Source organism: Athalia rosae, chromosome 6, assembly GCF_917208135.1.
Source record: "Athalia rosae chromosome 6, iyAthRosa1.1, whole genome shotgun sequence".
In the NCBI taxonomy this organism is placed as follows: domain Eukaryota; kingdom Metazoa; phylum Arthropoda; class Insecta; order Hymenoptera; family Athaliidae; genus Athalia; species Athalia rosae.
Genome location: NC_064031.1, coordinates 8,351,942 through 8,366,062, shown reverse-complemented (window position 1 = coordinate 8,366,062; position 14,121 = coordinate 8,351,942). Strand labels below are relative to the sequence as shown.

Here is a 14,121-nt window from a genome sequence, read left to right as displayed (position 1 = left end):
GTAGCAATTTTATGTTATTTATATACTTGTATGAATGTGGTGTGAATGTTTTTTGATCGACTTAATAGTTTCGCATTTGAAAATATAAAAAAAAAAAATAAAACCTAACACGACATTCTACCGCAGCTGGTGTCCACATACAACAACACCAAACACCAAACCATTGGGATGAGACCGAGCTCAGTTACAGCGGCTCACGAGAACCGGATCTTGCGAAACGTCCACTGAAATTTCCGCGTGAATCGAACGCGGAAGAGGAAATTCAATATTGGTGACAAAGTTCGTATCAGCAAATACAAACATGTTTTTGAAAAAGGCTATACACCCAATTGGTCGACAGAAATTTTTACGATAAAGGAGGTGAAGAATCCTGACCCCTTGACTTACAAGCTCGAGGATTACCAGCATCAACCCATCGAGGGAGGCTTCTACGAGGAGGAACTCACCAAAGTCAAATACCATGATACTTATTTGATTGAAAAAGTATTGCGAAAGCGTGGAGATAAACTGTATGTAAAATGGTTAGGTTCCGACAATTCACACAACAGTCGGATAAATAAATCAGACATGTGAATTGCGAGTTTCTGTATTTGTTATAACTTCACGGCACAGTATCGGTGGTATCGGTTACGATAATTCGCTTATCGTCTAACCAACTCAACATCAATTTGTTCTGAGGAATCGTGCACACCTCGTGTTTTTTGCTCCTGATTGGATATTGACATTTCTTCAAATTTTGATGCGTAAACAAACAGTCTTTGTAGTCGTCGAACGTTATAGTTTTCAGAGCGGATCCTTTGACACCATTGGCTTTTTTCTTATCTTTTTCTCCTAGAGTTTTGAACGCGTAGAGTTTGGCCCACAATTCCACAAACTCGGTTATCGGCTTACCGTTGGTCTCATCTTTCATCAGACCCGGAACTTTTTTATTGACCAACGGTATTCCGTAAACATTGTTACTCGGGTAGTCGGAGGTATCAAATCTCGTCAAATCACGTTTGATGTACTCGTAGATGTTCACTCGAGTAAAGTGGTACAAGAGACTGTCTGTGTCGGTGTACATCAACTTGGCCCTATCGCCGAACGTATTCCTAACATAATTGTAGTGGGAGTCATAGATGTACGTTTTTGAAAGATCAAGTACGCAAAATCCTATGTATATGGGTTTATTGAATTCAATCTTTGAACGATTAATCTCCACGATCACCATGTCGTTGAATACGATACTGCTGTGAAAATTAGGTTTTGAAAGGAGAACTCTCGCCCCGTACCTACCATTCCACTTTGTCACCAACTTAACGTCTTTCTGTTTTCTAACGTTTTCCATGGTTTTGCCGAACACGGCGTTGTTCATGAGTTTGAAAAAAATTTTCTCAAAATCGTTTGTCGATCGCTTCCGCTGGTCCGTGTTCAAATCTATGTGCTTTCTCAGCCACCGAGCTTGTTTGAATTTTACAATTCGATGAACTTTCGTCAGTTTCATGCCCAATTTCAAGCACTGTTTCAGATTCACGTAATGAATGACGTACTTTTTTTTCGAAAACAACGTTGTCATCAATTTGGAGTTTGTACAATGCGGAGGAGTCAAATGTTCCAGGCACAGCGGTAAATTGACTTTGAGAACGTACCCCACGGAAAAATCGTCCGCTACATTCATCACATCGATCTCGTCGTTTTTCCATTCGAACGAACCGTACGGCAAAAACAGGCTCATAGCTACACAGTACAAGTTGTTCACGTCAAAATATATCAAATACGATTCATCATCGTTCGGATCGAAATCGTCGCCTATGATCCTGTTGTTGGCGTGAGCGTATCGGTTCAAACATTGAGCCTCACCGCCTCGCATTCCTTTTTCTACGAACAATATCATTTCCGGTTCAGTGAGAAGCTCGAGCTCGACACCGGTACACTTGAGCATAGCGTCAAAAGCAAGCCCCGGAGCCGTGTAGTAATGCAGAGGATCCAAATCGTAGGTTGAGCGACATTTACATCGAAAATTTTGAAAAATGTCCGCCAATAGTAGAACGTCAGTTTTCAGGTACAAATCGGAATATTCACCCAACGTTTGCACGTTGAACGTTCGCCAAACCATCATTGCGTGTTGGTAATCACGCTGCGAGATACTCTCGTTATTCAATTTGGAATAAAAATTTTCTCTAGCGGGCAAGCGTCACTCATCCAGTTTTTCCCAACTATCCACGTACTCGTACGGAAAGACTCTTTTTCGAGTCAACAAGACAAATTCCCCTGCATCGGTGCAGTGTTTTCGCGTGATAGCTTTATCGTCATTGCTCAGATAAGCCGCCAGTTTTTCGATACTGCTCGCCATGAATCTGAACGAATCGATGAATCGCAAATTCACGACTGTGCCCTCGACGGTCTTTGTAAAGGAAACATATCTCTCTTTGTTGATGGGTAAAATTTTAACCGGTCCGTTGTACAACGCGGCTAAAATTTTGATGAAAAAATGCGAATCGTAACCCGATAAATTGTGAAAAATTACCGGAATATCGTGAGACTTTGTGTAATTCAAGTTGCAACCCCGGTGAGCTGCACCACGATACTTGCCCGTGAAATGGCAGTGGTCGCGATGCTTGACGGTGTCTCGATCGAACGGTTTCTCGCAAACGTGACAAACTCGAGCTCTATCGAATTTGTACAATTGTTCCATGTTCAACGGTTCCATCGGTACGACACGTTTCAGATAGAAAGCCGCCTTGCGAGCAATATCTTCCAGTTCACTGACAAACCATTCTATGCAATCTTTACTGCGTTTCAGTTCAAATTTCGAGAGCACAGTGCAAATAATACGCAACGCTATGCGGGACGTGCTTTTGCGATTCGTTCGCGGTTGGCTCCAAAATACATTCGAGATCGGCGTACACGACAAAGGGCACCGTCTCTTCGAACCTATAATTTTTGGATCTCAAAATTTTATCTTCTTTCGTGGGTAGAATCATTCTCGTTTTCATCAAATTCGTGCAGTCTTGTTTGTGTTTCTCGAATGAACTTGGTTGGTAAAAATGACACAAGCATCTGTCGCACAATAACATTTGACCATTATGAAACGATACTTGTGAACTAAGTAAACGAGATAGATTTCTGATCTACGCGAAATGATAAATTACGGGTGATTCATCGTCATCGTCGCACATGTTCACATCGGATCTGATCATGAGGAGATGAATCGTCGGTCTGTTGGATGTACACTTGCTCAAATAAAACGACACAACGTCATTTCTGACATCACTCGAATCTACACTGTAAACGTTGATCGACAAATTGTTCAATTTCTCAAATTTCGAATCGTCCTTCAAACTCATTGGAAACTCGATACCATCGTATTTCAGCACCGATCTGAAGTTGAGATAGGAACTTGTCACAGACACATTGTTCTCAGTAGGATGAAGAGCCGCCGTCACAGCCCACAGGAAACAGTACTCGTCCTCGTTCCGAAGGTTGACGACCGCTTTTTTTGCTTGCATGACTCTGGGCAGTTCCACGTATGTCAAAAAACCTCCGCGGAGAGGTTCGAATCGGTTGGCGTTCACCATAAGATTGTCGATTTCCACCAACGTCCACCCCAAATCTCTTTCTTGGAAATCTTCCACCTGGGTCAGTATGCGATCGTTGATGTTTTCATCGAACCAGGTTTGAATGTTCGTCGATGAAAAAATCACCTCATTTTTTGTATTGAAGTATTTCGTTTCCTCTATACTCTCAACGTCTTTTATCGTTCGAAATTTGCGGGTCAGAATACCGTTCACCTTGAGATTTCCTTCTCTCTGAAGCGCGTTCTCCAATCGAACCGCGGTCAAGTTTTATGAATCTTGTAGAAAAGATCGCAAATCTCTGTGTCGGAGATTGATCACGGTCCCGGTTCTTAACCTTCCTTGGAAAACCGATTCCAGATTCTTTCATCGAACACCATCTCTCACTCGTTGCGTACCAACCCCTGCACTGTGTCGTTTTCCCTCCATGAATCTCTCGCTCAACGACTTGAATCGCTAGATCGTCGTTTAAACGCGCACTTTTTTCCCCACGGTCGAAGCTGACGTCCGCAGAATTTTGTTCAAAAAACGAATGTTGTGAATTGCATATTTCACCCATTTTGCAATGTCTTGCGGCGATGCTGGATCCAGTAACTTGTAAGCATCCTCCATGATACTTATGAGTTTCAAACACTTTTCCGATTCCATTGTCACTCGACTTGTCGCTTGAATTATTCAATGATTGATAAGTGCATCATTATCGCGTTGGTCTATTTGTCACTTTCGTAATTCCTAGAATCGCGTTACATTGTTTCACACCAAACCATACAGTGATTTTCCATGTAACGTGACACTTCCATCCGAAGTGAGAATCCTGTAGATCGTTGCCGAAGCTCTAGAATTTTCGAACGTGAAAATGTGTAGGAGGTCAAGCGAAAAATTCGTGAAATTGTTTACAAAGTAACTGCACGCATTCCAATAGAAAAATGCCTGGACATGTTTACAATTTAATCTAACACCCTCCAACCTGTCGCAACATATGCTCAAGATCTTCCGTCAAAGCTCTAGAATCTTCGAATGTGAAAACGTATTCCTGATCGAGCAAAAAATTCATGGAATTGTTCTTACGATGTAACCTGACACCTCCCCTCCCTGAATGTTTTGCGTTATTCCCTCAAGATCTTCAGTCAAAATCGTTGCAAATTCAGTCAGTCAATCGCAAACTGTCGAGCGGAACGTTTGAGATTGAGCAGGGACAATTTCTCTCCAATGATAATGGATATCGCCAAACTAAATGAAGTCGGGCGTATGGTAAACTTTTTACCTACAAAGAAACTCAGCGATCTGGAGATTGGACAAGCCCACCAAATCACGAGAATCAGGCAATTTGCAACAAAATATGGGATAAAATTCACGGTGAACCTAGACGAGGCATTCCTTGTCTTTTTTCCCGCTAGGGTAGTGAGACTCCTGCAAGAAGATGACCACCTGCTGAACGATGTGAAGGAAGCAATCTCCGAGAATCGTCTGTATCTGCGCTATTTGGGTAACGAGTACAATCGCTGCGATTTCGATTCTATGGGAACGAATCATTTGCTTTGTATAATGAAAGAAAATAATTGTATCAACGAACAAAAAATACGTTCGAAATTATTTTCTGTGTACACTGTAAGGGGAATATGTTGGTCTCAATAAAAGAAAGAAAGCTATAACCGTATTAGCGTTGACGCTCATTTCCGTACATCGACAATCACCGTCCCCTGAACGCGCGAGGATACGACGATAAACGACAGTCCGCGCGGAGCGTTGCTCTTTCCAGCACCGAGCGGCCGGCTGATCGGAACGACGAACTTTCGAAAATCTTTCGCATCTACGCCACTCGAGCGGGAGGGGGGACCATCGACGCAAATTCGATTACTTGGGAAAATCATTCGCTTAGTACAATGGATACAATGTAGAGAATGTACGCTGGTATCAATAAAATTGAAACAAAAGCCGAAACTGTATTCGTATTTACATCGACCACCACCATCCCTCTAAATCCCCGCACGTTGGAACGCCGCTGGTGGACGTCGTCGGCCCTCAACGACGTTTCGGAACCTTTCGCAGAAAAGAGAAAAAGAATTCCCGGAAACCGTTCGGAAATGACGCATCTTCGGTAGTAGAAAAATTCCTGGAATTGTTTACGAAGGTGGCCGAGTAAGGCCACTTTCGAAAAAACCTTCTGGAATATTCCGAGGATCCCCCGCCTCTCTTTGCCGCCCCTGTGACGTCGCTCCCGGTTCTAGAAATTCCAGGCCCACACCCCGCACCCCGCACCCCGCACCCCGCACCCGGCCTCACCCCCGCCTGTATCGTCACTTCCGGTTCTAGAAGCTTTGTTGGGGCCCCCACCCTGCTTAACTGCCGCCTGTAACGTCACTTCCGGTTCTAGAAGCTTCGGGCCCCCACCCCCACCCCCCACCCACCCCGCTTCGCCTCCGCCAGTGACGTCACTTTCGGTTCTAGAAGCTCCGGGCCCCTACCCCCCACCCACTCCGCTTCGCCCCCGCCTGTGACGTCACTTCCGGTTCCAGAAGCTTTGGGCCCCTACCCCTGCCCCTCACCCCGCTTCGCCCCCGCGCCGTGGCATCGTTCAGCGAAAGAGCGACCTTCTGGAACTTTCCGGACCCCTGCCCCTCTTGCCCCTGTATCCCCCGTGCCCTCACACGAACACGATAATGCATGTGTGTGAGTGTGTACGTGTGCGCACTAACACGTATCTATCCAGAACTCTCATAGCCCATTTCCTAAAGCCTTATTTTGTTCCGGCGAAATGCACCGTAAGGCGACGCTCTGAATTCGGTTGCCCCATCGCCGCGCCCGAGCGACAAGCTGGCGTTCCGTTTAAAGCGTCCTACCTTTGGGGTATGCGGGCAACGGTGACCGTGCACGTTGCGGCCCGTGGAGTTGGGACGCATTCAGATTCGTCTGAGGAAAATCGCTATATCCTCCCGGCACAGGGCTGCGAAATGGATGCCCACCCGGTTGGGTATATTCATCATCGAAGGAATGGTTCTGCCGCGGAAAATTCGGGTCATCGCGACGAGGCGTTCGGTACGGCTCCGGCGAATAAGGGTAATGGGACTGCAGTTCGTTATGGTCGTAGCGCGAATTTTCAGGTCGATAGGAGCGATAGTTTTGATAGGGTCCGCTGCTATACGGGGACTGGTAGTTACTCTGGGGTCTGAAATTACAATTCGGAAATTCCTAGCAACTATGGAGATGGGGGCAGTTGCAGTTCAAGGGTCGATCGGAAAAACAATTCGGACGGTAATGCGGTGAGCTGCCTACACCGGGGGAATACCCATATGGTCCCTCCGTGTATGTTCTTGGGCGGAGAATTCCCAGTGGCGTATATGTCGCATCAGCCGACGGACTGCTGGGTCTACTGGCGACTCCGGTCATTGCTACGCAATTCCGCGATTGATACTTACAATCCGAACTATCACGCGTCTCCCAAGACGGACTTTGCGAGGGGAACTGTGGATACGGTTGACGAAGATATTCTCCACCAGGTATCACCCCCTTCCTCATCATGGTTTCTTCTCTCAGCGCTATCTCTGCTGCTTTATCCAAGGATCTGGGATCGCGGCTGCCCACTGCCTTCGCGATCTCATCGAGCAGACCCCTTAGGAATCCATCCAATGCACAGGCCCTTATTGGCACGAGCATTTGATCGCTAACTTCGTCATGCGCGTCTTGCAAAGCTACCCGCGCCCGCTGATTAAGATTTCAATTCGGTCATAAAATGCATTTACCGATTCGCCCCCTTTCATTCTAATTGTTTCGATCTCGTAGTGGTAATAAGCGTAGTCTTTTCCCCGCGCGAATCTTTTCCTCAAGTGCCTCACTAATTCGTCGGTGGTTTCAAAGTTTCTGCCGTGAGCGCTGTTCCGTGCTTTCCCCCTTAATTTCCTGATTAGGCCTTTACGTATACCGCCTCCGAACCGGCTGGCAAGCACGACGCCCCACTTTTGATGTCTTGCAAGAAATCTTCAAGAGGAATGTTTTCCCCATCGAATTCCGGTATCGGTAACAAACTATGCTGCAACGCGAAACTCTCCGCCATCGACGTCATCATGGCAGTCAACGCGTCGAGGTTCATCCTGGACCTAGCTCTTTGATCCATGGTTTCGTTAGGCATTTCGCCGCGACCGCAAATTGGTCGCAAAATAAGAGAAATTTGGCAAAACAATTCAATAAACAACAAGTCGCGTAATGCTTAATGCACTAACACATATATACAAAAACGATTATAAAACGAAATATATGCACAAATTCATTCACCTGATATCAAGAAATGTGATACCAAGTCATTTGAGTATATACTTATAAGCTCAAAGGATTATTTCTCACTTTCCGGTTTTTTTTTTTTTTTCTTCCTGTTTGTATCAACGAGATATGGGTAACCGCTGCCACCAAACTGTATGTGACGGGAGGGTAACCGAGCGGAGCTACTGTATGGTACCCGCCATATACTGATATTTAAAACACACAAAAAAACCTAGAATCGGGAATATCCCGAACTTTGGGTCCGTCACTTGTCTAACCCGAACTGAGCCTACGAACAGTTTACAAACATAAGGTCAGGAAGTGAAAAAAGGTAAAATGAAATGTGACAACCGAATTAACTGGTAGAAACTGTCGTATAATATGATGTGAATAAGAAAAACCAAACAGATACAAATAATATAATGAATGAAATAAAACTAAATAACCGTGGAGCTATGAAACAAGGTTCCTCATTTCAGCTGCCCACGGCCTAGCAAGCCAAGTAACCTTTCGAGTTTTTTGATAAATGTGAAATTACAATAGAGCAAATTTGAATAACAATTTGGAAAGAGAGATAAGCAAGGTAGAGATTTGCTGTGTACGTTACGCATCCGATGGTGGTCACTGATGGTAGAAACTGACCCTGGTGATGATCTGGTGCTGATGCGTTCCGCAGCTGTGCCACTACCCCACTGAGTTTAACTCTAGATTAACTCTTAGTTTTAACCCGTCGTTGGACGGGTGCACAGTTTTGATCTATAAAATTGTCTATTATATTAATCTCTAATTAGTCTGCTCCGGGCAGTATTTTAAGACTTTCATCACCCGTTACTACCTCAGATCCCTCACTTTACCAACGTTAACGCGCCTCGCGATTTAACAAACGGGCAGAGAGTCAGGAATAATTCTATCGGAACACGGAGCGCTATAAGGCAAACTTTAAGACCGTTGATGTCACCTAGACTCGTTGTTGATGTTTCGGGCTTAGATCCACGCACCTCGCAATTGTTCGGATTAATGCCCCGAGAAATGCACCTTTCGAGGTGAAATAGTTTTCCACATTTCTCGGGAAGGACAATGATTGACCAATTAGCGATTGCACCTGATTTCTATAATATTCTGGTTGGTCGCGAAGATCGTATGATCGTTGTGCTGACAGGGCAACCTCTGGTCATTGTCCCCATGTGTCGAAGTTCGTGTGTCAAAATGATTCCAGCCGGGGAGTCAGTGCAATGTGCTGTCTCCGCTTTAATTACCCCCGTTCCCTGCCTGGCGTTTAGTATTAAGAAATAAACTATTGCCTATGTAATAAGAAACCTTGTTTCCGCGTATTCTAGCCTGCAAAGCGAATTATACAAAATTACGCTGACGCCGGGGCCACTGACCGTTGACGGTACTGAGGATGAGTTCGCGATAATGAAAATGACTCATAAATGGAAAAAAAGCAAATTCAAAAGCCACGGGATGATCCAGTAGAATAAGGTATGATTTGATAAATGGTACGGCCGGTCCGTAACAATGGAAATCGCGAAACAGGACCAAAATGTGAAAAATAACAAAAACAGAGAAAATGATGGAAGTAGTGAGCAAGTCGAAAATGCTGGAAATTACGAAGTTGGTGAAAATAATGAAATTGTTGAGGAGGTCTGAAATGCCGAAAATGATCAAAATGTAAAACATGATAAAAAAGGTAAAAAATGTCGAATATATCGGAAATTGTGAAAATAATGAAAATGTTGAAAATTATAAAAATCGTAAAGGGATAAAAAAGTTGGGAATGACAAAAATAGTGAGAATAATGAAATTGGTGAAAATGATGAAAACTGTGTGAATAATAAAAATTTTAGGTTAATAGTGTGTTACGTCCAATCGTGGTTAGTTAGAAAGGATCGTTCGCAACAGGAGTTTGTCTCGATTTTTTGGGTCCAAGTGCGAGCACTTTTCACCTGGGCAGCGCCGTTTCTACCTATGGAGCGACCGGAGCGGCGGCTCCGGGCGCCTAGAGGTGAAGGGCGCCGTGACGAAAAAAAATCTAGACATTAGAAAAAAAAAGTGATTGAAAACACCCAAATTATCGGAATAGAAAAAAAATTACGAGATTTTGGAATCAGATAGTAAGAGTCCAGGCTTGCTTGCGGCCAGGCGGAACAGTTGGCGATCGGAATATTTCGGAGCGCACTCGTTCAACCGATCCCTACTACACGATCTCCCACTCCGTGAATTCGTTAATCCCCACAACTGCAGCCAAGGCGAGCTCAAGCGCGTGAGACGGTATACTCGTACAGCTCTCATTACCGAAAAGGCCGTAGAGGCATCGATTTGTGAATTCATTCTCATTGTTAGTCCAATTACAAAGCTTGTTCTTTTCACTCTGGATTTGAGAATTTTCGCAGTATTATCCTCAACTAGTCGGTACGAACTGAAATTCAAATATGTCTGGGATGAAAAAAAAAAAAATCTGGTTTGGAATTCCGAAAACAAAAACTTGCGAAGGAAGCAGCAGAACAAAAACAACATGGAGCATTGCATGCCTTTTTCAGTACATCTAGTTCTTCAGCTTCTAATTCAACGGATGATGTTGACAAAACTAGCAGAACAAATCTTCCTAAAAACGCGACACCATTGCCAATATCAACATCTACTCCTGAAAGAACCTCTTTACCAATTGTCACAATTTCATCTGCTGCTACCAACGCTGTTATTAATTCCAATGTAGACGATAGTGTTAATTACGTGCCATTGCTCAAAAAGTCGCGTAATGAATCTGGAGTGCTTGGGTCAGTGAGCCCTACAAACTCTCAGACTCTTGAAGAGGAATCTGCAAAGTCCAAACTACCATCCATTTCGTCAGATCCCGCAACTTGGAATATTACAGACAAAATAAGACCAATTCTAATCGAACAAAGATCCACCCAAATACGTAATTTTAATTTTCCATGCGACGTCAAAGGCAGACATTTCTCGCCTAACCACTATGAGCGCCGATTAAATAATGGCGAGATAGTATCCCGACCATGGTTGATATATTCAGTATCGAAAAATTCAGTGTACTGTTTCTGCTGTCTACTTTACTCCAAAGATCGTGCGCACTGGCCTGTGACAGGTACATCAGACTGGACCCATCTGACACGAAATATTTCTGCACATGAAAAATTCCATGAACATTACAAAGCCTTCCAACAATGGAAAGAATTTGATTCGCGATTGAAAATAGGCAGAACAATAGATGCTGAACATCAACGCGTCATGGAAAATGAAATCAAACATTGGCGTGAGGTCTTAAAACGCATAATTGCTGTTCTACAATTTCTCGGCAGTCAATCCCTTGCTTTGCGTGGAACAACTAGTACACTGTATGATCGTCATAACGGAAATTTTTTAAAGTTGATTGAACTGCTCGGTAACTTTGACACAACCACGGCAGAACACTTGCGTCGCGTAATTGCTCATGAAACACATTATCATTACTTCAGCAACACAATACAGAACGAATTAATTTTATTGATTTCAAATAAAATACGAGAACATCTGATACAATTGATTCTTAGTGCAAAGTATTATTCAATAATCCTCGATTGTACTCCAGATAAAAGTCGTCAAGAACAAATGTCAATTGTCATAAGATTCATCGCGTGTAACGACGAAACGAATCTGTTTGAAATTCGTGAACATTTTCTTGGTTTTCTACCTTGTGACCACCGGTGAAGGACTAACGGAAGCAATTTTGACTGAACTCAAAAATCTCGGTCTTCTTATCGGAGACATGCGAGGACAAGGATACGATAATGGCGCGAACATGAAGGGAAAACGATCCGGTGTTCAAAGTAGAATTCTAAAAATTAATCCGCGTGCGACTTTTGTCCCCTGTTCTTGCCACTCCTTGAATCTTGTCGTCAATGATGCTGCATCCGCTTCCGGAGAGACTGTTGGTTTTTTCGATATAGTTCAGCAGCTTTATGTTTTTTTCTCTGGTTCTACAAGTAGGTGGGACGTACTGAAGAGACATATTTCAGCATTAACTGTAAAGGCAGTTAGCGCTACCCGATGGGAAAGTCGCATCGATGCCATCAAACCTTTGCGCTACCAGCTAGGCGAAGTTTACGATGCCCTAGTCGACATTTCATTAGATGAAAATAGAGATAAATTGACACAGCACGAAGCCAAATGTTTGGCCACCCGAATCGTCGATTTCCAATTCATATGCAGCATAATTATTTGGTATGACATTTTGTCAAAAGTTAATGTCATCTCAAAAATGCTGCAAAGTCCAAAACTACATCTGATTGATTGTAATCTTCTTCTTTCTGAGATTTTGGATTTCTTCCAGCAATCCGACGGAAATTTCTTAAATGTCATCGAGCAAGCCAGAAGTGTGGCTATTAAAGTAGATGTGGAGCCATGTTTCCGACCCGCAACTGTAGTTCGTATGCGGCGAAAGAAAAAAAATTTTGATTATGAGGCATATGATGAGCCACTAATCGAGCCACAACAGAAATTCAAGACAGAGTTTTTCAATTTCCTCATTGACACGGCAACATGTTCAATTCGAGAGCGCTTCCAATTGTTAAGATCCCACAACGAAAATTTCAAATTTCTGTATAACATTCGAGAATTGAAGAACAGCAACGGCTCAGGAACGTTGCAGCAATGTAAGAATCTGCAGCTCTTCCTTACTGATGGTAACAGTACGGATATCGATGCTCTAGAGCTTTGGGATGAGCTAAAGAATTTGTCAACACTTTTGCCCTCGGAACTTACCCCTTTACAAGTCCTCAACTATCTGAAGGAAAATGATGTGACGACGATTTTTCCAAATCTGGTTATTGCTTTGAGAATTCTGTTGACTCTACCAGTTTCTGTAGCTTCCGGAGAACGCAGCTTCAGTAAACTGAAGATGATCAAAAATTATTTGCGATCAACCATGTCCCAAGAACGCTTAGTGGGTTTGGCAACGATTTCGATTGAATCGGAAATATGTGAGTCGCTGAATTACAATGACCTTATATCGGAATTTGCTCAAATTAAAGCACGGAAAGTTCGATTCGAGTAGTTTTGGCGATCCGAGTGCAAACAAAATACATACTTGCTGGGGAAAAATTTAGGGGGGGGGGGGGGGGGGGGGGGCGCCAGCGGAATAGCTCGCTCCAGGCGCTGTTTGGTCCAGGAACGGGGCTGCACCTGGGACTCGAGACCAGTACGAAGGTTGAGAATAGGGGTGGTTAATAATAATAATGGTGAAGTTAGGGAGAGTGGGATTCGCGAAGGATTTTCTTATTCGAAGAATGCTTTGATTTCGTATGCTGACCTTCTTGGGTCAGTTTTATCGATTGTTTTATATTCAGGATATTTAGGGTTGAATTCTATCGGTATGGATTAGGGGTAAGAGTTGGAGGGAGATGAGTAATTGGAAGAGTTGGAAATTGCAGGGGTATGAGGTGAAGAAAATAAGTTTTCTGAATTAACGTGATGGTCTGAAATAAACCGTAGGATTTTGCTTTCCGGAATGGAAACCGATTGTTGGAGTTGCTTTTGGAGGCGACGAAGCTGGACCCTGCGTCCTGCTCTTTTCCTCTTCAGAGATTACTAATATACTCGTCTTATAGATTCACGAAATAACTAACTCGTACGAATTACTTGATCTTTGAGATAACTACAGCTATGGTGAGCGAGTTTCTCAACGGTCGTATAATTCAAAAGAAAAAAGTCAATGAGGAACACAACAACAGCTATGGTGAGCGAGTTTGCTTTCACAGACCTTTTCCTTTTGAGAGTTTTCAAATTGGCAAAATTTGAAGAATTAGTTAATTAAAATAAGGGCGAAATTAGAATGAATAAATGATTATATTGCTAAAATGAAATATGAAATACAAGACTTATAAATATAAGAATACTAGCTAACTGATGATCAGAAAACTTAAGTTAGAATCGGGAGTGTGGTGAATTGGGAAAATAAGAATTTGGAAGTAGACGAGAATGTATGAAAATAACAAGACCTTGCTTGGACTGAGTTGGATCGACGAACTGACAATGAATTTTTCGAACTTGTCAGGGACTGACTGGACTTGACTGAACCTTTTCTTGAACTTTTCTCGAACTGAACTGAATTTCCTGGATTTTTGAATATGAATGTTTTTCTATGACTGAGCTCTGAACTGAGAGTCGCGGTTTTTATCGTGATATTTTGAGGCGGTGTTTTGTAAATCCCTACGATTGGTTAGAATTTTCTTTTGGGGGTTCTTCCAATCGTGTGTGGTTATCTTTTCTTTCCAAAATGTTTAAAATATCCCATTGGTTGGGTTTTTCTCCCACTTGG

The 14,121-nt window shown here is 43.3% G+C and overlaps 2 protein-coding genes across 2 annotated transcripts; one reads left to right on the top strand and one right to left on the bottom strand.

The window, feature by feature from the left end:
* Positions 1 to 573: 573 nt before the first annotated feature.
* Positions 574 to 2,098, bottom strand: LOC125501330. The gene has a single exon (XM_048656645.1). The coding sequence runs from the start codon at positions 2,096 to 2,098 to the stop codon at positions 602 to 604; it is 1,497 nt and encodes a 498-aa protein (XP_048512602.1). The 3' UTR covers positions 574 to 601.
* Positions 2,099 to 9,326: 7,228 nt separating this feature from the next.
* Positions 9,327 to 13,411, top strand: LOC112694823 (zinc finger MYM-type protein 1-like). The gene is made up of 5 exons (XM_048657464.1): positions 9,327 to 9,452; positions 10,302 to 10,728; positions 10,888 to 11,472; positions 11,516 to 12,751; positions 13,296 to 13,411. Exons 1-5 carry the CDS (start codon positions 9,327 to 9,329, stop codon positions 13,409 to 13,411), a joined length of 2,490 nt encoding a protein of 829 aa, XP_048513421.1.
* The last annotated feature ends 710 nt before the right edge of the window (positions 13,412 to 14,121 follow it).